Source organism: Crinia signifera, chromosome 11 (assembly GCF_055691185.1).
Source record: "Crinia signifera chromosome 11, ASM5569118v1, whole genome shotgun sequence".
Lineage (NCBI taxonomy): Eukaryota > Metazoa > Chordata > Amphibia > Anura > Myobatrachidae > Crinia > Crinia signifera.
In genome coordinates this window covers 4131685-4158095 of record NC_139227.1, presented here as the reverse complement: position 1 = coordinate 4158095, position 26411 = coordinate 4131685, and the positions used below count along the sequence as shown (strand labels likewise).

The following is a 26411-nucleotide window of genomic DNA, read 5'->3' as shown; positions in this document are numbered from 1 at the left end:
ATAATTTTACTACAGTATATTAATATCTAAGGTAGAATGGGGTTTTCAGGTTTACACACTTGCCATGTTGTGCCTAGGGATGTGTTGCTAAGTCTTCATGCATGAATGGGTTAATCGGCTTTAGGTTGCGTTGCTTATTACAGCTGGAGGGTGAAAGCAGGAGAGAATGGTTTATTCCATTGAGCTTTAGCAGCTGTTGTGTTGTTTTCCCCCTTACATTAAAAATCAACTTGCTTTTCCCGCTGTAGGACAATTGAGAATAGTCGTTGTGGATATTGGAGTTTTCTATAAAGAGACTGCAAACTCGCAAGTCAATAATTATCTCTTCTTGGACAGACTTTACTGGGAAAGAACTTTTTTTTTAAAACTGTTACACTAAAAGGTTTTCCTTTGGGAAAAAATGCACTGTTTGTCGTGGGTAGTGCATTTAGCTATCGTATCCTTGGTTCTGCAACTAGGTAAGTTCAAAAATACATATGTGACTTTTTCCGATTCTATCATATTTCTTGAAAAATGATTATTCTTTTTGAATCATTTTAATTGACAAACTTTTTACAATTTAACAAAATAAATGCTAACCAACCTACAACTTTACATAACACTTTATTTTATTACTGTACTTGTAAAATTGTATTGTTTATAAATGTTTTGTGAATAATACTAAGGAAAATTCCCAAAAAGTGTGCAGAAAATAGTATTTCCGACTTCTATATCTGTCATCGTCTGCAGCTATGACAGTGTATTGCATAATTACAAATCCATCACCTCAAGATCAGTGATTTTCAAAGGGTAATATACCCAGAACATTTTTACAATAACATTCATAAGGACCTTTATTTATTGTTTATACTATTTAGTCCTAATGAATTTACCAGAGGCCTAGAAAATTGGATATTTAGAATATACAGTTACCATATTTCATATGTATTTGCCATTACTTAGATATTCTTATATTTTTAAGCATACTTCAATCTGGATGCTCTCTCGCTCTCTCTCTCTTGCAAATCATTATCTACTGTTTAGGAAATACTTAAAAGATAAAATGAAACAGAAACATAGAATTTGACGGCAGATAAGAACCATTCAGCCCATCTAGACGGACCCTTTTTTATTCATATTGGTACCATTAAACCATATTTGATCCTTATTTCTGTGTAAAGATGTCCTTATGTCTATACCGTGCATGTTTAATTGTTCTACCGTCTTAGCCTCTACCACCTCTGATGGGAGGCTATTCCACTTTTCCACTACCCTTTGTGTGAAGTGATTTTTCTTCAGATTTCTCCCTCCCTAACAGATTTTCATTAATAATTCTTAAACTTGATTTTAACAAGTGCACCACTAAATATCTATGACTAATAAATATATGCATTAAAATAAATATTTCATTTGAAGAAAAGAAAACAATCTGTAGTAATGCTGAATTGCTATCAGGGCCTAAATGCATTATAATTCCCTGGAAAATACTCTAAGCTCCCAAATGCAGTGTCCCAGTTTCCTCAGCGGCTTAGGAAATGCATAGGAATGGCCAAAGTCTGTTCGGCTGCGCCTGTCTGTTTCTCTGTACATTCATGTGTACATAATTATTTGTTACAATATATTACTGAGTTGTTCATTATGTTGTCACATTGCTCTTATAAAGCATTTTATTTTTATCAAATGTGCTCTAGGGAAGAATGATGACAACATTTTGTTTAATTAGTTTCAACTATTTTTTGTGTGTATTTCGATTCACCTAATACACAACACTAAAAACAAGGTTCTGTATAGATTTGGTACTTATAGAGTAGCCGGGCGCATTGCCATTGACTTTGCTATACATTTGTATGAGATGCAATGAGATTTAGGCACCCCCCCCCCCACACTATCCATGCCACCCCAAAGCGTGGCGAACGGCGGCGGAACGCATCCTCCTGACCTTTTCATACCCCCACTATCCACGTCGGAGTGGAGTTGATTTTATATAGTGTGGCGAGTCCGAAGCATGGCGAGCGGACGCGGAATACATGTAAGGTAATCCGCGTCCCCTTCCGGGGCTCGCCACGTTTCGTGCTTGGTGGCTCACTGCCCTCGCCACACTATATAAAATCAACTCCACTCCGACGTGGATAGTAGGGGTATGAAAAGGTCGGGAGGATGCATTCCGCTGCGCTGGAACGCTTTGGGGTGGCATGGATAGTGGGGGGGGGTGGTGCCTAAATCTCATTGAATCTCATACAAATGTATAGCCAAAGTCAATGGCATCGCACCCTATAAAATCGCATGCGTTTGTATGCGATTTTGCGGTGCGATGCGATCACATGCGATGCAATTTTCTTATGCAGAATCACCCGCTCAGCTATTTGCTTAGTGGGCGCCTGGCTACTACATAAGTACCGATTAATTTAATAATTGTGGGGATTAAAATCAAGACATACATCATATCAGCACATACCACTGGATTTCAGTATTGGTCCAGGTCGCTATTGTGCATTCTATTGTGCAGGTCACTATTGTGCATTCCAGGGTGCAGGTCACTATTGTGCATTCCATTGTGTAGGTCACTATTGTGCAGGTCACTATTGTGCAGGGCGCTATTGTACAGGTCACTATTGTGCATTCCATTGTTTAGGTCACTATTGTGCAGGGCGCTATTGTGCATTACATTGTTCAGGTCACTATTGTGCAGGGCGCTATTGTGCATTCCATTGTGCAGGTCACTATTGTGCATTACATTGTGCAGGTCGCTATTGTGCATTACATTGTGCAGGTCATTATTGTGCAGGTCGCTATTGTGCATTCCGGTGTGCAGGTCACTATTGTGCATTCCATTGTGCAGGTCGCTATTGTGCATTGCATTGTGCAGGTCACTATTGTGCAGGTCGCTATTGTGCATTGCATTGTGCAGTTCACTATTGTGCAGGTCGCTATTGTGCAGGTAACTATTGTGCAGGTCACTATTGTGAATTCCGGTGTGCAGGTCATTAATGTGCATTCCGGTGTGCAGGTAACTAATGTGCATTCCGGTGTGCAGGTCACTAATGTGCATTCCATTGTGAAGGTCGCTATTGTGCATTGCATTGTGCAGGTCACTATTGTGCAGGTCGCTATTGTGCATTGCATTGTGCAGTTCACTATTGTGCAGGTCGCTATTGTGCAGGTCACTATTGTGCAGGTCACTATTGTGCATTCCGGTCTGCAGGTCATTAATGTGCATTCCGGTGTGCAGGTAACTAATGTGCATTCCGGTGTGCAGGTCACTATTGTGCATTCCATTGTGCAGGTCGCTATTGTGCATTGCATTGTGCAGGTCACTATTGTGCAGGTCGCTATTGTGCATTGCATTGTGCAGTTCACTATTGTGCAGGTCGCTATTGTGCAGGTCACTATTGTGCAGGTCACTATTGTGCATTCCGGTGTGCAGGTCATTAATGTGCATTCCGGTGTGCAGGTAACTAATGTGCATTCCGGTGTGCAGGTAACTAATGTGCATTCCGGTGTGCAGGTAACTAATGTGCGTTCCGGTGTGCAGGTCACTATTGTGCGTTCCGGTGTGCAGGTCACTAATGTGCGTTCCGGTGTGCAGGTCACTAATGTGCATTCCGGTGTGCAGGTCACTAATGTGCATTCCGGTGTGCAGGTCACTATTGTGCGTTCCGGTATGCAGGTCACGATTGTGCGTTCCGGTGTGCAGGTCACTAATGTGCGTTCCGGTGTGCAGGTAATTAATGTGCGTTCCGGTGTGCAGGTCATTAATGTGTATTCCGGTGTGCAGGTCACTATTGTGCGTTCCGGTATGCAGGTCACGATTGTGCGTTCTGGTGTGCAGGTCACTATTGTGCGTTCCGGTATGCAGGTCACGATTGTGCGTTCTGGTGTGCAGGTCACTATTGTGCATTCCGGTGTGCAGGTCACTAATGTGCATTCCGGTGTGCAGGTCACTATTGTGCATTCCGGTGTGCAGACCACTATTGTGCATTCCGGTGTGCAGGTCACTATTGTGCATTCCGGTGTGCAGGTCACTATTGTGCATTCCGGTGTGCAGGTCACTATTGTGCATTCCGGTGTGCAGGTCACTAATGTGCATTCCGGTGTGCAGGTCACTAATGTGCATTCCGGTGTGCAGGTCACTAATGTGCGTTCCGGTGAGGTTTTGAGTAATCAGGCAGATCTCTACGTACTGTAACTACGAGGATCAGATGAACCTGCACAATGAACATTTACTGTATTTATTATACAGTACTTCAGTTTTTCCATAAAATATATAAATTTCTTGTTGCCTTTTCACATTAGACCTACAGTATGAGTAGCCACGCATGGCCGGCATTATTTGTTAATTACAAAGAAAGAAATTGTCTGATGGAATTATTCCAAAATGCATTCTGGTAGGATAATTAGCTTCTGACCAAAATGGACACTAATCTGTTGTGTACGTTCCTTCATATGTGCGGTAGGGGATTTAGACTGTATTTTCCAATGGAGGCCTCGCCCCCTGCAAATATGTAAAGGGCTTTCAGTATTATTGGGCGAAGGTGCTATATTATTATTATTATTATTATTATTATTATTATTATTATTATTAATCCTTCTAGGGGCAAATGTTTTCAAAATACAGGTCCCCCTTATATGACTTTTGAACACCAGCTCAGGTTTACATCTCTGGCCAGGGGCGCCTTCAGACCAAAATGACAGGTGTATGGGGCTATTTGTGTTCATTTGGTCCCAGTACTGTATGGCCTCACAACAGGGGTGGTTTTCATACCCCCACTATCCACGTCGGAGTGGAGTTGATTTTATATAGTGTGGCGAGTCCGAAGCATGGCGAGCGGACGCGGAATACATGTAAGGTAATCCGCGTCCCCTTCCGGGGCTCGCCACGTTTCGTGCTTGGTGGCTCACTGCCCTCGCCACACTATATAAAATCAACTCCACTCCGACGTGGATAGTAGGGGTATGAAAAGGTCGGGAGGATGCATTCCGCTGCGCTGGAACGCTTCGGGGTGGCATGGATAGTGGGGGGGGTGGTGCCTAAATCTCATTGAATCTCATACAAATGTATAGCCAAAGTCAATGGCATCGCACCCTATAAAATCGCATGCGTTTGTATGCGATTTTGCGGTGCGATGCGATCACATGCGATGCAATTTTCTTATGCAGAATCGCCCGCTCAGCTATTTGCTTAGTGGGCGCCTGGCTACTACATAAGTACCGATTAATTTAATAATTGTGGGGATTAAAATCAAGACATACATCATATCAGCACATACCACTGGATTTCAGTATTGGTCCAGGTCGCTATTGTGCATTCTATTGTGCAGGTCACTATTGTGCATTCCAGGGTGCAGGTCACTATTGTGCATTCCATTGTGTAGGTCACTATTGTGCAGGTCACTATTGTGCAGGGCGCTATTGTACAGGTCACTATTGTGCATTCCATTGTGTAGGTCACTATTGTGCAGGGCGCTATTGTGCATTACATTGTTCAGGTCACTATTGTGCAGGGCGCTATTGTGCATTCCATTGTGCAGGTCACTATTGTGCATTACATTGTGCAGGTCGCTATTGTGCATTACATTGTGCAGGTCATTATTGTGCAGGTCGCTATTGTGCATTCCGGTGTGCAGGTCACTATTGTGCATTCCATTGTGCAGGTCGCTATTGTGCATTGCATTGTGCAGGTCACTATTGTGCAGGTCGCTATTGTGCATTGCATTGTGCAGTTCACTATTGTGCAGGTCGCTATTGTGCAGGTCACTATTGTGCAGGTCACTATTGTGCATTCCGGTGTGCAGGTCATTAATGTGCATTCCGGTGTGCAGGTAACTAATGTGCATTCCGGTGTGCAGGTCACTAATGTGCATTCCATTGTGCAGGTCGCTATTGTGCATTGCATTGTGCAGGTCACTATTGTGCAGGTCGCTATTGTGCATTGCATTGTGCAGTTCACTATTGTGCAGGTCGCTATTGTGCAGGTCACTATTGTGCAGGTCACTATTGTGCATTCCGGTGTGCAGGTCATTAATGTGCATTCCGGTGTGCAGGTAACTAATGTGCATTCCGGTGTGCAGGTCACTATTGTGCATTCCATTGTGCAGGTCGCTATTGTGCATTGCATTGTGCAGGTCACTATTGTGCAGGTCGCTATTGTGCATTGCATTGTGCAGTTCACTATTGTGCAGGTCGCTATTGTGCAGGTCACTATTGTGCAGGTCACTATTGTGCATTCCGGTGTGCAGGTCATTAATGTGCATTCCGGTGTGCAGGTAACTAATGTGCATTCCGGTGTGCAGGTCACTAATGTGCATTCCAGTGTGCAGGTAACTAATGTGCATTCCGGTGTGCAGGTAACTAATGTGCGTTCCGGTGTGCAGGTCACTATTGTGCGTTCCGGTGTGCAGGTCACTAATGTGCGTTCCGGTGTGCAGGTCACTAATGTGCATTCCGGTGTGCAGGTCACTAATGTGCATTCCGGTGTGCAGGTCACTATTGTGCGTTCCGGTATGCAGGTCACGATTGTGCGTTCCGGTGTGCAGGTCACTAATGTGCGTTCCGGTGTGCAGGTAATTAATGTGCGTTCCGGTGTGCAGGGCACTAATGGGCATTCCGGCGTGCAGGTCACTATTGTGCATTCCGGCGTGCAGGTCACTATTGTGCATTCCGGTGTGCAGGTCACTAATGTGCATTCCGGTGTGCAGGTCACTAATGTGCATTCCGGGGTGCAGGTAACTAATGTGCCTTCCGGTGTGCAGGTCCCTATTGTGCATTCCGGTGTGCAGGTCACTAATGTGCATTCCGGTGTGCAGGTCACTAATGTGCATTCCGGTGTGCAGGTCACTAATGTGCATTCCGGTGTGCAGGTCACTAATGTGCATTCCGGTGTGCAGGTCACTAATGTGCATTCCGGTGTGCAGGTCACTAATGTGCATTCCGGTGTGCAGGTCACTAATGTGCATTCCGGTGTGCAGGTCACTATTGTGCATTCCGGTGTGCAGGTCACTATTGTGCATTCCGGTGTGCAGGTCACTAATGTGCATTCCGGTGTGCAGGTCACTAATGTGCATTCCGGTGTGCAGGTTACTAATGTGCATTCCGGTGTGCAGGTCACTATTGTGCATTCCGGTGTGCAGGTCACTGTTGTGCATTCCGGTGTGCAGGTCACTAATGTGCATTCCGGTGTGCAGGTTACTAATGTGCATTCCGGTGTGCAGGTCACTATTGTGCATTCCGGTGTGCAGGTCACTATTGTGCGTTCCGGTGTGCAGGTCACTAATGTGCGTTCCGGTGAGGTTTCGAGTAATCAGGCCGATCTCTACGTACTGTAACTACGAGGATCAGATGAACCTGCACAATGAACATTTACTGTATTTATTATACAGTACTTCAGTTTTTACATAAAATATATAAATTTCTTGTTGCCTTTTCACATTAGACCTACAGTATGAGTAGCCACGCATGGCCAGCATTATTTGTTAATTACAAAGAAAGAAATTGTCTGATGGAATTATTCCAAAATGCATTCTGGTAGGATAATTAGCTTCTGACCAAAATGGACACTAATCTGTTGTGTACGTTCCTTCATATGTGCGGTAGGGGATTTAGACTGTATTTTCCAATGGAGGCCTCGCCCCCTGCAAATATGTAAAGGGCTTTCAGTATTATTGGGCGAAGGTGCTATATTATTATTATTATTATTATTATTATTATTATTATTAATCCTTCTAGGGGCAAATGATTTCAAAATACAGGTCCCCCTTATATGACTTTTGAACACCAGCTCAGGTTTACATCTCTGGCCAGGGGAGCCTTCAGACCAAAATGACAGGTTTGTGGGGCTATTTGTGTTCATTTGGTCCTAGTACTGTATGGCCTCACAACAGGGGCGTGGCTTCAACGGGATTCCTGTAATCATCTAATGAGGAGAGGGGGATGACTAGGAGATAGTGATGCTGGGGTGAGGCAAAGGGTGACAGAGAGAAGCAGAAAGTGACAGAAGAGGGTGACAGTGAAAGGCAGTTGGTGATACCAGGGAATGGGTGACAGGGGAGACAGTGGGTGACCCCAGGAAATGAGTGACAGGGGTAGACAGAGCGTGACCCCAAGACATGGGTGGCAGAGGATGAAAGTGAATGGGTGTCAGTGGGTGATAGTGGATGACCCCAGGGAATGGCTGATAGGTGGGGTGGGGGGTTATCTGTTATTCAAGGTAATTGGTGACAGGAGGAGACAGTGGGTGACACCAGGTAACGGGTGATAGAGGAAGGAGAGGGTGAAGCCAGGGAATTGGTGACAGGGGAGAAAGTGGGTGACCTAAGGAAATTGGTGACTGGGAAGGAAATGTGTGATACCAGTCAATAGGTGACAGGATGAGACAGTCAGTGACAAGGGTGAACCTAGTGGGTGGGTAACTGGTTACAGGGGGAGGCAATGGGTGAAAGGGGGGAGAAAGTGGGTGACATAGAGGATGATAGGGAGAACTGGGAGGATAAGAAATAATGGATGACAGTGAGATAGTAGGTGGCAAAGAGATAGTGGGTTAATGGAGAGACAGTATATACAAATGTGAGGTAGCTGCAGGCAGAAACAAGGGGCCAGATGTACTAAGCTTAAAAAGTGAGAAAATGAAGAGTGATAAACCACCAGCCAATCAGCACCTACCTGCCATGTTAGAGGCGGTTTAAAAAATGACAGGAGCTGATTGGTTGGTGGTTTATCACTCTCCATTTGATCACTTTTCGAGGCTTAGTACATCTCAGCCAAGGTTTCTTACTGTACAGGGGTGAGACCACAGCAGAGCAGCCTAGGAGAATGGCACAGATCACACAGCTCAGAAAATGCAGGCAGGATAAATCATGGCATCTTCTCTGGCAGCTATGTCTCCCCCTTTGGCACCCAGCCAGTCCCTGCCACGCGGGAGGCAGATAGAAAAGAGAACTCCCCGGCCTGCCATTACTGCATCTCCTCTCCCTCTGGTCAGACCACATGATCTGTGTCACAGGCCGGAGGAGCCAGAGCAGGGATGCGGTGCCATCGGAAAGATCAGTCATTCTGACTCATTATATGGCTGCTGAGATGGACGGACCCCGAGGCAATGGAGGGCTGACTGCCTAAATGACAACCAGCAGCCATTGATTGTATAAAAATCTCTTTTCTGAGCGATATCATTAAAAAAACTCGGGTCATGCTTATAAAGGGGGTTATTTTGGTTCACTCTTTCTGACAAGTTCCTGGACAAAACCATGTGCACTGCAGGTGAGGTAGATGTTACATTTGCAGAGAGAATTAGATTTGGGTGGGGTTCTACTTCAAAGTGAGGTCTAAGTGTAAAAATAATGCAGCCAGTATTTACCCTGCACAGAAACAAAATAACTCACCCAAATCTAACTCTCTCTGCACATGTTACATCTGCCCCCCTGCAGTGCACATGGTTTTGTCCATCTAAGAAGGAATTGTCAAAAAGAGTGAATCAAAATAACCCTCAAAGTCCCTAAAATATCTCCATTCTCCCCTCACATTTCTTATGTTGAGGCCTGGTCATATAAGACTAGTATCAGGCAGGATACAATGGAGCAGTACTAGATAAAAAATGTGCCTGTAGCCAAGGGCGTAACTACCATAGGTGCAATGGGTGCAGCTGCTATGGGGCCCAGAGCTTAAGGGGGCCCATCTTTACTGTCTAAGTAATATGTTTTACATCAGTTGTTAAATAGGGGCCCTTACAAACTTTTGCTATAGGGCCTACGAATATCTAGTTACGCCACTGCCTGTAGCACTATACCAATACACTGGCATATTCCAACTAATACACTTGTACAAGCTTACACACTGTCGTCATTATGACTGAGAAATCAGAAAACCCCAATTGGCACAAACTTGAATTTCTTTCAAGTAACCAAATAATTGAACACATTTATAGTAATTTGTCCCCACTTATCCTGGTGCAATATTTGCAGTGGCAGGTGGGCTGGGCCGGGGGGGGGGGGCAGGGTGCCATATAGAAACATACCTACACATCGTCTGCTTAGTCTGCAATAATCTGCAACTCAAAGTCCCCCCCGTGTCTGGCAGTCAGAGCTTCCCAGCCAATCCCGGGCCAAGTCGCTGCCTGCAGCACAGTCCTTCCAAGGGCGCAGCTCCTCCTTTGCATCCTGGGCAACCTACTGTACCTGGCTCCCTGGTGGCTGGTGCCCGGGCCCCACTGGCAACTGTCCTGCCACTGTGCCTGCCTCTGTCGTCAAGTGCAGAGACATCAAATGACATACGCGGCATGTCTCCTGTACCCCCTGCGCACTGAGTGACAGGGCAGGCCCAGGGTGCGTAACGCGTACTGAGGTGGGGTGCCACGGTGGGTGGGTGCGGAATGTGAGTGCGGCTGATTTTGGTGTCACCCCACTGAGCGGTGACACCCGGTGCAGGCCGCAAATCACACACCCGCCTAGTTAGGCCCCTGCAGCAGGCCCACACAAGGCATACTTACAAACATAGCATGGGGTACACCTAGAACTCCAACGGCTTTAGGGATTTTTATAATGTAAAATCAATTTAGATTCTTTTGAACACATTTGGGGGTCGATACTGGATCACACGTAGTGATCCGAATTTGGCCCCTGCCCCGATGGTTGGGGTTTGTGCATTTCTGCGCATGAGCAAACTCCAACTGCGAACGGCTGCATCAAGTTACTCACTTGCCGGGCCATTCGCAGCGGGGAGGGAGGAATGGGGGCAGATAGGGCGGTGGCGGCACTGGGTGTTCCCATGGGTCTGCTGGCAGGCCGATGCCTACCGATGGTGGGCGGCTGATGTCACATGACAGTCACCCACCCTGTCTTCGTTCTGGGCGCCTGCAAATAAAACTCAGTTCAGACTAACTGTTATTTGTGAAGGCCGGAGAAATGATCCCATGGTCAGTGACCATCGAATGATTTGTCCTGCAGCGGCGGAATGTAAGGGGGTGTGTCTTCGGTACATCTGCACCTTTCATTACCTCCTTCCCTCTATCATGTGTGTGGACCTCTCACTCCCTGCTTCTCCTTCACCTCTCCTCCCCTCTATCACCCTGCACCTCTCACTCCCTCCTCTCCTTCACCTCTCCTTCCTCTATCACCCTGCACCTCTCACTCCCTCCTCTCCTTCACCTCTCCTTCCCTCTATCACCCCTGCACCTCTCACTCCCTCCTCTCCTTCACCTCTCCTTCCCTCTATCACCCCTGCACCTTTCACTCCCTCCACTCCTACACCTCTCCTTCCTCTATCACCCTGCACCTCTCACTCCCTGCTGCTCCTACACCTCTCTTTCCTCTATCACCCTGCACCTCTCACTCCCTCTATCACCCCTGCACCTCTCACTCCCTCCTTCCCTACACCTCTACTTCCCTCTATCACCCCTGCACCTCTCCCTCCCTCCTCTCCTACACCTCTACTTCCCTCTATCACCCCTGCACCTCTCCCTCCCTCCTCTCCTACACCTCTCCTTCCCTCTATCACCCCTGCACCTCTCACTCCCTCCTCTCCTACACCTCTCCTTCCCTCTATCACCCTGCACCTCTCACTCCCTGCTTCTTTACACCTCTCCTTCCCTCTATCACCCTGCACCTCTCACTCCCTCCTTCCCTACACCTCTCCTTTCCTCTATCACCCCTGCACCTATCACTCCCTCCTCTCCTACACCTCTCCTTCCCTCTATCACCCCTGCCCCTCTTACTCCCTCCTCTCCTACACCTCTCCTTCCCTCTATTACCCCTGCACCTATCACTCCCTCCTCTCCTACACCTCTCCTTCCCTCTATTACCCCTGCACCTATCACTCCCTCCTTCCCTACACATCTCCTTCCCTCTATCATCCCTGCACCTTTCACTCCCTCCTTCCCTACACCTCTCCTTCCCTCTATCACCCCTGCACCTTTCACTCCCTCCTTCCCTACACCTCTCCTTTCCTCTATCACCCCTGCACCTTTCACTCCCTCTATCACCCCTGCACCTCTCACTCCCTCCTTCCCTACACCTCTCCTTCCCTCTATCACCCTGCACCTTTCACTCCCTCCTTCCCCACACCTTTCCCCTCTATCACCTCTGCGACTTTCACTCCCTCCTTCCCTACACCTCTCCTTCCCTCTATCACCTCTGCACCTATCACTCCCTCCTTTCCCACATATCTCCTTTCCTCTATCACCCTTACACCTATCACTCCATCCTTCCCTACACCTCTATCACCCCTGGATCTCTCATTCCCTCCTTTAAAAGAAGAGGGGGATTGTCAGTGTCCCCACAGACACTCATTGCAGAAATAAATGCACGTAGAGGAGCTGCCACCAACAATCTGTACAGTTGTCAGATTGTGTGCATGGAAACTGCTATGCATCTCACATGACATGCCCATCAGTAGTTGCCCCCACCCTTCCGTCAGCACAGGTGCCACCTCTGCTCTAGCATACCCTCCACCCTGGCAGGAAAGTGAGCGGATAGAGTAGTAGGTAACCAGGAAAGACAGAAGTGAGAGCACCCAAGTGTTTCAGATTTTGAGGCGCACAGGGATGTTTCTATCCTAAAAATTGGTAACAGTAGGAGGACATGCAACATTGGGGATTATTCAGACCTGATCACTGGGCTCGTCAATTGCAGGGTCCTCTTCCCTCCTGTTCTCACAGCCCTCTTCTTGCATTCCATGCAGTATGTATACCGGCGTCTCTTCTCACTTGTTCATTCATTTCTACCACTGACTACTTATCTTGGCTGTATTGTGTACTGAGAATTGTGTTCTGCTTTTGTTATTCAGCTCCTGTTCTGTTTAGTTCTGTTTACCCTGTATTGTTCCCTTCTAATATGTGCTATATGCACGGCGCTGTGTACCACTTGTGGCGCCTTATAAAACAAATTAATAATAATCAGGTAGACACCGCCCAGCCAGAGTGAAATCCGGCACTGTGCAAGCCTGCAAATGGCTTTGAAAATTACACCGATCAGCGATTTGCAGTGAATCCATCGACAAACCGCTCACCGGTGAATGATTGTTCCACTGTGTGCAGTCTGCGTAGCCCAGGACTTACTTGGTGGATGTGATAGAAACAAGCTGGTCTGGGCTGCAGCCAAGGTCACAAGTCTTCCCTTCAATCACCTGGGCACACCTGCGTTTCCCCCTAACACTCCCACAAAACATCTGCCTACCAGAGAGCTGGCCCCATATTTGCCTACCCTCCCTGAATGGCCAGGGGTCCCCCTCCTAGACCCCGGAAGGCTGAGCAAGTCTCATGCATTTAGCGGGGCCCCCACATCTATCCCTGCAACCCTCCCTTTGCCAGTATATCAGTATGGCAATGCCTGCAGGGGTGTAAAACATTACCACTTCCATGATGTTCCTAGAAACAGGAAAGCTGACATGCAGAAATAAGACTTTAATGCTGTATTATTTGTGACTAGAGTCAAAGCCAAAATAATATAAAATGCAAAACACACCTGGTGTTACAATTAATATTATTGATACTTTAATACGTTACATCTCGCAGCAAACACCATAAAAACAGTTTCTAGGTAAATAAAAGTTTTGATGTTGTAGGATTGGACTGCGCTTATCATACAGAAGCAGCATGTACTGTACCTACTGTCATAGGGGCACCTTTAGCACCAAACAGGCACGTTTTATACAGAATTTTTTTTTGTCATTTTTGTCTCCTTGTGGTGGAAAATTGGCGTTATATGGGCCCTTAATCTGGTTGGTGCGATAATATCCGCGTGCGTTCGTGCCGCCGATGTTTTGTGTCTGCGCATGTGCAGAGGCGTCTCTGCGCATGTGCGAGCGGGACGCACGGCCACATTCCGCATGAAATGTGTACACTACGAACAGGGGGTGGAGAGGGGTGTGAAGGGCTGTTTGGGCTCATTACCATATGTTTACACCCCGCGTTTCATGGGCGTTCCCATGCAAACGCTGGGCGTACGTATGCTAATGTGGCCGTGACGCACGTGTAGGGGGCGGACATATGACATTGCCGGATGTCAGCTGCCCGCCCAGATCCCTGCTTTTGCACGGAGAACTGCCCGTGTGGTCTGAGGTTGCGGGAGCTGCCTGGCCACTCGGTCCTGCATTCGATGGTCTGTGACCATCGAATGATGGGGGAGGTTCCCTGAGATGGAGGAGGCGTATTCATGAGAAATACACGTGCGGTCCATTCGGACAGCTTCTTACCGCGTACGGACGGAGTTGGCGATCCGTATGGAAGGCGGGGTTTAGGATGCACGGTGCTGGCCGCATATTCGGATCCGGCCACACCGATCAGAATAAGGGCCATGGTAACAAATATTTATTTAATCAATGAAATGTTCATTTGGTATTCATTTGTATTTGAACATCATAATAAGCCGCATGAGCTCAATAGCAGGAATAGACTGTGCATGTGTGCTGGAGGAGCTGGTATAATGACCCTGATTATAGCACAGATTGAATAGCTCCTTGTAGAGCCACGGCCTTGATTGATACAAAAGAACTGTTGAGGAGGAAGCCTCAGAAATTTGAGAGCATACCCATGAGAGACCACTTCTCATACCCAGGCATCGGTGGTGACGCCAGGACTCTGCATTTCAGCAAGATGTCTGGCAGTCCAAGGTTTGTTTAGCACATGGTGTTCTGGCCTTGTGAGAACTGGTCTGTCTGGAAATTAACTGACCTTTAACCCAGCCCAGGGGCAAAAAGAGTGAAAGAAGGGTGCCCAACGCTTTGGAGGAACAGCTGAGGGCAAAAAGGCAGATTTAAAAGCTGCAACAGTAGCCACAATCGTGTTCAATTCTGTGCCAAACAGAAAGTCACCTGCAAAAGAGATTTCACAGCATTTTGAAATCTAAGTTCTCCATCCATGAACACAGCCAGCGCCACCTCCAGGTGACCACAGAAGTCACAGATGGTTTGGAAGTGAGGACTTCAGTATCCCATAAGAAGATGAGAGATATGGGACAATTGTTTCCTAGTAGCATCTGAAAGCTGGTTATCTTTGAGCACATCTGTCCCTAATAGCCTTCCCAGTCCAAAGCCATAACTGGGTGTGTAATAGCACCTGTGTGCGAGGAAATGGTCGTAAGAAAAGTCTCTATTATGCGGATGGTATAAGCAACATAAATCTTCTGACCAGGCGGGTCCTGTGCACATCTACTGAAGGGGGAACCTTGGACGTTAGTAAATTCTGCTTTAACAAACATTTGCCATTTAAATAACAGAGCCTTAGGCTTAAGGGCCCGTTTCTCATCCTCCAATTGCAGGATTGTCTTGATTGCCCGCACCACAGCAAATACAGTGTTCGCCGGGCACTCGCACACAACAGTGCGGGCATGAGGTGGCGTGCCGGGGGATGTGCCCATGGGAACGCCTATTGTTTCAATGGCATTCTCATGAAAACGCTGGGCATTCTCATGGTAGTTCCCAGATGACACGGGTGGAGGGGGCAGGTAGCTGACATCACCAGATACCAGCTGTCCGCCCTGTCCTCTTACAGGACACATGCAAACCTAAGGTACCTGAGAGTGTCTGAGTTTTGCGTGTATGCTCCACATCATTCGATGTTCGGTGACCATCCAATGATATGGGTCTCGTCCCCTAGGCAGTGAATGGATGTTTATTCAGCAAATTCGCCCTGCGAAGGGGGGTGGGCGGCAATGTGAACGGCGGGCAGGCTTAAAAAGTCACTCAATGCAGCGAAATTCGCAGTGCTGTGTGTCAACCAGAATAAGGTCCAAACTGCATTATAACATGCGATAATGAAGGCCCAATGTGCTCGTGAAGCTGGCTGGTGTGGTGGTGTGGATAAGGCCACCAAACAGGATCTGTGTATAATTGGTACAGGAGCACCAGCCTACTAACTAGCTTTGCCTTTGGAAGACATAGCAATAACATTATTGTAAGCACAATATATAAGTATATAAGACCAGAAGCACTGCCCTGTGCTGCCATATATAAGTACAGTAGTACTGTCCTGTGCTGCCATACCTAAGTCCAGTGGTGCTGCCCTGTGCGGCCATATATAAGTCCAGTGGTGCTGCCCTGTGCGGCCATATATAAGTGCAGTAGTGCTTCCTGTGCGGCCATATATAATTCCTGTGGTGCTGCCCTGTGTGGCCATATATAAGTCCAGTGGTGCTGCCCTGTGCGGCCATATATAAGTGCAGTAGTGCTTCCTGTGCTGCTGTATATAAGTGCAGTAGTGCTTCCTGTGCGGCCATATATAAGTGCAGTAGTGCTTCCTGTGCGGCCATATATAAGTGCAGTAGTGCTTCCTGTGCGGCCATATATAAGTGCAGTAGTGCTTCCTGTGCTGCTGTATATAAGTGCAGTAGTGCTTCCTGTGCGGCCATATATAAGTGCAGTAGTGCTTCCTGTGCGGCCATATATAAGTGCAGTAGTGCTTCCTGTGCGGCCATATATAAGTGCAGTAGTGCTTCCTGTGCTGCTGTATATAAGTCCAGCAGTGGAGCGTGTCGAAAGAGAAATGAAGCATACACAATTTAAAGATCAGGAACTACTTTCTACTACTAGTACTGAAGCTGCTGCCACCAGTCATGTCCACCATGCAAGTCCACCAACGTCATCTGCTAAGGCTGTTGCCCAATGTCTTCAATCCAAAAAGCCACATTTTAGTAAATAAACAAACTCATTTTTTTTAATTGTCTGAGGAGAAAAGTAAAATTGATAATATGCCATTCAAGACACAAAGTGCCAGGGAAAGGCTAAAGGCCCTGGCCTATGTTAATGACTGGTGGTTCAGCGTCTCATGAAGATGGAAGCCCTCCTCCCTCTGGTAACAAAAAAAAAAACTGATTAAAGCACAGATATCACAAGTGTGTCCACGATTGCGAGGTCTAGGCCTGACCTTCCCAACACTGTATGGGAAGAGGAGGATCCTTCCACTATTTGCACACCCTCTGTAAATGCTGGGAGGAGCACTGCCAGTCCAGTTGCTGACATTGAGGATGTCACTGGTGAAGTCCACCAGGATTAGGATATTGGTGTATATGGCGCTGTGGAGGAAATTGATGATGAGGCTTCTGATGGTGATGTGGTTTGTTTGAATAAGGCACCGGTGGAGACAGTTGTTGGCCATGGGATGAAAAAGCCCATTGTCATGCCTGGGCAAGACCAAACGATCCACCTCTATGATCTGGAATTATTTCTATCCATATTCAGACAACAACTGTCTCGCCAACTGTCTCGCCTAGTAACATCCTCCCGTAAATGTCACCTGCAGCGAATTCATCATAAGTCAGTGTCAAGTTCAGAAACTTTGGCTAAGAGCGTAAGCAGTCCTGTGACACCAAAATCGCTTTTACCTGTTGTATTCAAGCACCTACAATCCACACTACTGACTCCCTCATTGTCAATTTCCTCCCCGATCAGAAGTAGTCCTGCGGGCCATGTCATGACTCCTCTCCTATCTGGGATTCCTCCAGACGATTCTCGAGTGCCACGCCTACTGTTGCTGCTGCTGTTGCAGCTGTGAGTTGACCATCAACCCAGAGAGGAAGTCAGATGACCACTTCTACTACTTTAACTAAGCAATTAAATGTAAAACAGTCCTTTGCGAGGAAGATAAAGTTTGACAGCAGTCACAGCTGTATCAAAGTGGATTACTGAGGCCATAACCCGTATGATGTGTTAGATGTGCATCCAGTATCCGCTATTAGTGCAGTGAATGTACTGGGGGAAATTTACTAAAATGTGTATTCTACATTTACTACACATGTGATGTTGCTATGGGAAACCAATCAGAATCTACTTCTTATTTATTTAGCACCCTCTAGAACAGGGGTAGGGAACATCAGGCCTGGGGGCCATATGCGGCCCCCGTAGCCGGTCTGAGTGGCCTTCCCACCCACCTGGCGGCTTTGCCGGGAGTAAAGTACAGGGGAATTCTTGTGAGAGGTCGGTAGTTCTTGCGAGATTCCACTTAATCAACAGCAGCCGGAGAATGTCAGTCCTATTCAACGGCAGCCCCCGGAGCGTGGGACGGCTGCAGCAGGACAATTTGTAAGAGAAATTTTTACATATGGGCCCCGAAGGATTTTTTCCTCATACAAATTGCCCTTGGCACAAAAAAGGTTCCCCACCCCTGCTCTAGAAGATAGTAGACAGGATCTGATTGGTTGCCCATAGCAACATCACATGTGAAGTAGAATACACATCTTAGTAAATTTCCCCCACTGTGTCTCCGGTACCAAATTCCATCTAGATTCCAATTCCCTATGCAAGCAATTCCCAGACTGTACAGGGACAGTAAGAAAGTGTCTTTAAAAATGCAGTTGTACTCGCTGTCCACTTAACCATGGACAAGTGGACAGGGAAACTAAGGACTACATGACTGCGACAGCCCACTGGGTATATGTATTGCTTATTCCTAGGCAGTGTATTACTGGTTTCTGTAAGAGGCATACCACTAAGAAGCTGTTAGAGAAACTCAGATACATCATTGCACAATGGCTTAAAATGTTTAGACTCTCCCGGGGGTGTTTGATATCTGACAATGCCACCAATATTGTGCAAGCATTACATCTGGGAAAATTCGAGCATGTCCCATGTTTTGCTCACACAATTAATTTGGTGGTGCAGAATTTTTTGAAAAATTACAGGGGTGTGCAGGAGATGCTGTTGATGGCCCCAAAAACATTTAGGCCACTTTTGACATTCAGCGACTGCATGTCAAAGACTGGAGTGGCAGCAGACCCTCTTGAACTTGCCTTGCTATTGCAAAAATTGTGAAAATTATGAGTTTTCAAAGTTTGGTCTGTCTAACCTCAAAAATTGGCATGTATGTTATAAAAGTGATCTTTGGGTCTCCCAATGTATGAATAACATCACCATTAACCGAGAATCATTTGTGATTAGTGTGAAGAGGTCATTGAAAAAAGTAGTGAAATCAAATCAAGTTGTGTCTTCTGCAGCCTGTAGCCCACCCTATACTTTTTAAACAGTGTGCTCAACTGCCTGAGTGTGGCAGAAATAAGCCTCAAAGTCCCAGGCCAAGGGGTCATCTAATTTTTGAAACATAACTGTACGAGCCATAGTATGGTGCAGAGTGTGAGGTCTGGACTAGATTGTGTTCCCGGCAATGATGCTGGTGGGCCAGTGGAGGGTGCTGGGAACTGCAAACTTGATAGCTTAATATAACGTGTGCTCATATACAGGATATAGGCATTAGTATCTCAGCGGTGCAAATTAATCAGGGAGTTGACAGATACCAAGGAGATAGGTGCGGAGTCTAACTCGCCAGTATTTTTTTCCAGAGATTCCAGCAAGGGGATTTGGACTGTGCTGCATGCTGATGAGCAGTTTGTGTCCCTCTGCCTGAGTCTCTGTGTAAAGCTGAGTGGGTACCTGATACTGAGTTTGTACAGGGGTACTGGAATAAATTGTGTGGTATTGGGTCAATGATATGGGAATCGGTAGTTCTGGAGTGTGCAGAAGAGGTTGGCATGGGAACTGATGGCAAACTAATTGGTCTGGGAACCAATAGTGTAGTATTCTGAAATCAATGATAGCTGGAGTCAGTCTGAGAACTGATGGTATTTAGGTTTGTCTAGCAAAAGGTAGAAACCGAGCGCAATCCAACAGGTTCAGATCCAACCTGCCGCTGTTTAAAAGGGATACTGAACCCTTTGTTTCTGTATTTGGATTTGGCTTGAGGACTGCCGGTAGCTCAATTGGGGCTGGGAACTGATAGTAGCAGGATTCGTCCTGGTAACCGATCACAACAGAATTTGACCTGGTAACTGATGGTAGCAGAGTCTGGTCTGGGAACCAATGGTAGTAGAGTTCAGTCTGAGAACCAATGGTGGCTGGATCCTGTGCAGAATACTCCTGGGCTGAGCATCAGAAACTACAAGTACACACTGGGGATGATAACAGCAGCAGAAGTTCGGGCAGCAGATGATAATGTTAGGGATGCACTGTTGCACTTGCCCAGTAGTCCTTTAAGCCTCCTGCAGGCTAAGGCTTCACCTATAACAGGGCAAATTAGGTCCGCCCACACTCTGGTGCCGCCAGGTCTTACAGAGGGACAAGGCTGCTGCTGGAGGCTGGGTAAGGCAAATACAGGACTGGAGTCTGACTGGGACACAAAAGGAAGGACCAGGCACACGGGACAAACACTGTACTCACAGGACAAACACTACAATAATTAATTATTTCACAAGAGGATATCATAGCTAGACCATTCCATTTATTGAGACCTACAAAAAAAATTAAAAAGGTTAAACTCGATGGACATATGTCCTTTTTCAACCTCAACTACTATGTAACTATATGTAACTATGTAAGTATCCATCTATCTCTGCAAGCAGTATGTGCAGAACTGGTCTTGCAATGTCACTTGCACCCCCTGTCAGCTGTAACTTAATTGACATGCTGTAGCGATTGGAAACAGGAGGCATAAAATCTCCTACAGACACCTCCTTCTGCATTTGAATTTTAATGACACACAATTGCACAGTTGCTTCCTTGTCTGACTAGGGCACATGTTCCATTTTAGCTCTGGACTGAGATAAAGTACCAGCCAACCAGCTCCTGTAATCAAACACAGCCATGGCACATGGCACCAATTGAAGGGACAGTGGGATATTCTCCAAATAGCGTAATCGGGACAGTTAGGAGGTATGGAGCTGACTGGCTGGTACGTTATCTCCGTCCTCTCATCTGTAAGTTTTTACATGTATGGAGTCAGACAAATCACATAACTGTTTTTCTTTCTGTTTAAGTGCTTCTTCATATTCCTGTGAATGCAGCAAGCAGAAAGTGTGAAACTATTTACAAAGGATTTGCTGACTGTCTGATCAGCTTGGGTGACAGCATGGCTCAAAATGTCCAGCAATCCAAAGTAAACGAAGACTTGGATGATACCACAGAGCTAGACTCTATATGCAAGTAAGTCTTTCATTTTGTTGCAGAATTATCTAAAGAGCAGCTTTAAATGATCCGGTCCTTGAAAATTATAGTCATCCGCGCATGCAGGGGCGGTTCTGTGTACCTAGAACCCCCTGCCAGCGTCGGAGATTACTGATTTTTATTTATTTATATTTAACACAGCCTCAAACAGCTGCTGCTGCACTGGCTGCCGCCAGGGGAAGCTAGCGATAGCTACAGAGGAAGCGTGCAGCTTGTCCCAAGCAAGCAGTGATCCATGTGACCTGAGGAGGCGGGGACTGTCCTCTGCAGCCAGTTATATGGGTTTTATGCCCAAGGCATTATGCTGGCCATGTTAGGCACTTGCTGTCCGGATATTTGTTTGAGGGGGGAGGGCATTGATATGTGTATATGTTGTGTGTGTGTGTGTATATGCTATATGTGAATTTGTGTGTATATGATGTGTGTATGCATGCTATATCTGTGCTTGTGTGTTTATGTATGCTATGTCTGTCTGTATGTATGCTATGTCTTTCTGTATGTATGTTGTGTCTGTCTGTATGTATATTATGTCTGTCTGTCTGTATGTTATGTCTGTATGTATGTATGTTATGTCTGTCTGTATGTATGTGATATTTCTGTATGTATGCTATGTCTGTCTGTATGTATGTTATGTCTGTGTTTGCGTGTAAATGATGTGTGTATGTTTGCCATTTTTTATGTTTATTTGTATACAGATGGAGTGCCTCTCAGCCAGCGCTGAGACTTGCCAGAATGCCCCTGCTGGTGACTGGCACGCTCAAGCGTCTCACACACATGTGATTCCCAGTTTTTGGGCGGTGGGGGGCAGGAACCCTGTCCGTCTCCGCTTTATGTAGATGGGAAGGGTTAGGGGGGTTTGGGAGGTGGTGGGGACCGGCGGACAGCTACTGGGACCGATAGTGAGCTCCATCGGAAGGAGACCATGAGCGTCTCGTGCGTGCGCGCCCCCGTCCGGCAGTTGGTGATCTGACCTCAACGGTGCTGGTTCCAAAAATACGGGGGGCAAAAAAACTAGGGGAACCCCGTATTTTGGAACCAGCACCGGGCTCCAACAGCGCTTGGTGTCATGCCACAGCAGGGGAACACTTTTTACATAAGGTCCCCCGTCCGTATCATGCTCATTGGGGCTGGTCAGCCCTGGACGGGGTACCTGGGGGAGTGGGGACCCCCCAAATAAAGGGGTGTCCCCCCATGCTTCACCCGTCCAGGGCTGAAGCCCGGTGCTGTCTCCGGCGTCTGTGGGTGGAGGATGCCGGGCTTATACGCGGTCAAGTGTAAAAAAAAATAGCTTTTTACAGGTGAACTACACCTACAAGCCTGCCCCGCATGCTGGGACTTGGTGAACCAGAAGTCCCAGCATGCGGGGCATTAATGGCCCCCTTGGACTTGTAGTCCACCTGTAAAAAGAATGTAAAAAAAAAACACACAGAAAAGTAAAACTATTTTACACACACTTAATTTTACACCTATATTCACAGACCCAGGCTCCAGCATTGTGTCCCTCTGACTCCTGCAGCAGCTCACCTCACACTGACAGCGAGGTGGGCCGGCTGCCTCCGCTGTGATCACAGCGCTCTCAGCCCTGATTGGCTGCAGGTGTCTAGAGCCAATCAGGGCTGAGAGCTTCTGTACCTCTCCGGGCAGCCAGACCCCTACGCATTTTGTCCCCCGTATTTTTGGAACCAGGTCTGGCTCAATGAGCCCGGGGCTGGTTATGCTCAGGAGGGGGGACCCCACGCCATTTTTCTTTAAACTTTCACACATTTTTTAAGACAGAACCATGCACAGATCTCAATGATCTGTGCATGGTTCTGTCAAATTTGCCTGTCAGAACCTGGTCTATTCATTGGTGATTTTTAGTAACATTTACCAAAAATCGCATCCCATTAAATTTGCGAATTATATACTTTATAATGGGAAAAAATCTGCATGCGATTTGAAGTGTTACTAAAAATTGCCAGGTCAGAATGTGCGAATTCACAGCAAAAAATTAGATTTTTCCCGCAAATCGCATCCTATCGGACAAAGTGGGATTTTGGCTGTTTTTCCAAATAAAAATCGCCAGAAAAAAAAACGCATCCCATTCAATCTTGCTCAGAATGTTGGTTTCTTTCTGCACATGCATGATCCAGGTTAAATTGGGTTAAAACTGAGCACAGCATTGGAAGCCAACCTTGTAGTTCCAAATCTCCCAAAAATTAGAAAAATTGTTGAAATTTTTTTTTTTTTTTAAATCCTGTATTGCTCCATACCATCAGCAACCTGAGGTTGTGATAGCAATGGAAGACAGTTGGAATGGGAAATGATTGCAGGAGAGCCTCTGTGGTTCTTGCATGATACCTACCAATGGCCACCACAGGCTGATAGGGTGAATCCTTAAATGCCGTTTATGGGCAGGATTTAGGAATATTCTCCCTTTAATAAATCGGCTTCTTGGACTTTTTGTCTAAATATTTAGAAAAGGTTGTGATTACAATAATGTTTCCCTAATAGGTTATTACCTAAATTGGAAAATTTAGTAAAAAGCCTCTTTGAAAATAAAAAAAAATAAAAAAAAATTCTAATTAGGTTAAAACATTAGATTAGCAGGATAAACCATCATTTTCACAGCTCAGCACCATTTGAATGTCACTTGAAGTAAAAAGGTCATCAAAAATAATAATAAAAAAATAACATACGTACTCTGAATGAGTGTAGACTGTCCTTAAAACAAAGAGACTTTAATATTTGAACCAAAAATTCTAATGCTGAAGCTAATTCATTGCTTCATAAAAAGAAGACAGTAAATACTGAATTCATTTTTTACCTCAGATGATAATTTGGACAATTACATGACAGATGGCAGGGATTCTATGAAGGTGACACAGATCACAGAAAATATAAAGCACACAGAAACTTACAGAGAATGGAAGGGAAAATGAAGACTTTATTTATTAATTTAAAGCAGAACATATCTGTATAAGCCCTAGTGTTACTGAAGTTCTATCATAACGCCCAACATTCAGACACCTGGAGACCGGATTAATGCGTGCATCTTTGGCATAAAAAAGGGAGCATGGGCTTGTGGCATTCATTCCCGCTGCTGTGTTTCCCAACCTCTAGACCACCCATGGACACTGAACAAAAAGGTTCGACCAGAGCGCTCCCACATGAGATATAAAGTCCACAACTTCAATGTACTGTAGTATTCTTTATCTTGATTGACGTGAAATTGTCCTACAGACCTAATTTACCTCATAAGAACGAGAAGAATAACAGAGTGAGGTGAATAGAAGAGTGAGGTGATTCTTTGAGATAGTGAATATTCTACTTTAATAAGAAAATGTATTTATGTGAATCCTCCATACCAGAATAGGGCCTTAACTTGGGCCACAAGATATTCACATAAATTCCTCTAATTTTCCACACGATCCACGTATCCGTCATACAGATTATTCAATACCTTGGATAATATTTATATAGCATAAGAGCGTACATAGGCCCTTATTCTAGTTGACTCAGATGGATGCGTACATTCGGACAGGAACCGAGTGTTCTTAGCCCCGCTTACCATACGGATCGCTCACACCGTCCGAATGCGGTAAGACGCCAAGCGAATGGACTGCGAGTGGATGTTTCATGAGAAGAGTGTGTTGTCTATTTTCTTCGGGTTTTGCAGAACAATTTCATGCCAATCAAGATAAAGAATACTAGATTTAAGTTGTGGACTTTATTTCCCAAGTGGGAGCGCTCTGGTCTAACCTTTTTATTCTTTGCACTATATTTGGAAAGTTGGTGATTTTCCTCTAGATCGGAGCGGAACTCTTTATTTAGAGCGCAGGTGCTACACATTTTTGTTGCACTCATGGACACTGCGGCCCACTTGTGGGACAGCAAGACAATGCCTTAAAAGCAGGAGTGAAAGTGAGCATTTTGCTGTATTCCCTGCTCATTGAAGGATGCATGGACATACAGTAGATGAGGCGTGTGTTTCTAATAAATGCTAATAATGTTGGCTGCTGCAGAAACAAAAGCACTGAGTGGACTGGCCATCCACATGAAGATCGAGCAATATTAAGCATAAATGGGAGGATACTTGGATTGGCATAGGACAGAACGCAGGCTGTGACCACTAATCAGAAGGCTGTTGGAGATGTCGGGGCAGTACGGATGGTGTAATGGTTAGCATTACTGCCTCATAGCACTGAGGTCATGGGTTCTGTCCCCACCATGTGTTATATATACGGGGCAGTACGGATGGTGTAATGGTTAGCATTACTGCCTCACAGCACTGAGGTCATGGGTTCTGTCCCCACCATGTGTTATATATACGGGGCAGTATGGATGGTGTAATGGTTAGTGCCTCACAGCACTGAGGTCATGGGTTCTATCCCCACCATGTGATATATATACGGGGCCGTACGGATGGTGTAATGGTTAGTATTACTGCCTCACAGCGCTGAGGTCATGGGTTCTATCCCCACCATGTGTTATATATACAGGGCAGTACAGATGGTGTAATGGTTAGCATTACTGCTTCACAGTGCTGAGGTCAAGGGTTCGATTCCCGCCATGGTGCTAACTATGCAGAGTTTGTATATTCTCCCCGTGCTTGCGTGGGTTTACTCCGGGTACTCCGGTATCCTCCCACAATCCAAAAATATGTTCGCAGCTCAATCAAAAGTATACTATTATGATCTGTTTTATTGTCGCCATATTAGACAAGTGCCTATTATAAAGTTTGTTTTTGTTGGTTTTGTCAAATAAATACTAAAATGCTTATTTTATAGTGCACATCTGAATGGGTAACTTATTTATATTATCATTATATTATCTAGATCCTGGGATGAATTTCACAAGTGTGCCAGCAATGTCTTGATCAACTGTCCGGAGGATACTGCTGCCATCTGGGAGTCTCTACGGCAGGAATCACGGAAAATTCAATACCAGGGCAATTTGCATGACCTGTGCACTTCCAGGAGTCAGCAGAAAAACAGAATTGGTGGCATTGATTCCGGTGAAACCAACAAAGAAACACTAAGGGGTTTAGCATACATGTCACAACACAATGTGTTGCCAGTAGTGTTTGCGTGGGCATTGCAGTGGATTATAACTCAACAGGCACAATAACTAATTTATTGTTCTATGCTAAAAAATAAGTTCTTAAATATGAACTTGTGATGTTTCATTCTAACTGATTTATTATAATTACAGAGAACTTGATTCATCACCGTGTAACCTTCAACCATAGACACATCATACAGTCAGATGTAGTGGATGCCTTCAGGTCTACATTTATTTTGTGTTTCTGTGGATATTTTGTTCCTGTCAGTTATTAAAAAAATTGGACAGCTGTTATCACATATTTGGTTATCATTATATGGACTTAATTTAGTAACTGATTCATTCATTTCAAGTTCTTTTAAGTGACAGTTCCTGCCAATGTAATGCTAGGACGCATGTTTTCCAAGTCTGTGAGGATCCAAGTCAGAAGATTATGTTGAAAGCACTGAAATGACGGATCACACATAACCACAACTCTGATC

The 26411-nt window shown here is 45.8% G+C and overlaps 1 protein-coding gene across 2 annotated transcripts; it reads left to right on the top strand.

The window, feature by feature from the left end:
* Positions 1 to 225: 225 nt before the first annotated feature.
* On the top strand, positions 226 to 26230 carry NRN1L (neuritin 1 like). 2 transcript variants are annotated; one of them, XM_083163669.1, is made up of 3 exons: positions 226 to 458; positions 20727 to 20865; positions 25704 to 26230. In XM_083163669.1, exons 1-3 carry the CDS (start codon positions 401 to 403, stop codon positions 25993 to 25995), a joined length of 489 nt encoding a protein of 162 aa, XP_083019795.1. In that variant the 5' UTR covers positions 226 to 400; the 3' UTR covers positions 25996 to 26230. The 2 variants fall into 2 exon arrangements, with proteins under 2 accessions (XP_083019795.1, XP_083019794.1); XM_083163668.1 differs by having other exon boundaries at positions 20700 to 20865.
* Positions 26231 to 26411: the final 181 nt, after the last annotated feature.

Bases quoted from the DNA above. Each gene is read 5' to 3' on its own strand.
- NRN1L (XM_083163668.1), top strand. From the start codon at position 401: ATGCACTGTTTGTCGTGGGTAGTGCATTTAGCTATCGTATCCTTGGTT. The intron at 459-20,699 runs GTAAGTTCAAAA...TTTCTGTTTAAG, and splicing joins ATCCTTGGTTCTGCAACTAG to TGCTTCTTCATATTCCTGTG. The intron at 20,866-25,703 runs GTAAGTCTTTCA...TATATTATCTAG, and splicing joins GAGCTAGACTCTATATGCAA to ATCCTGGGATGAATTTCACA.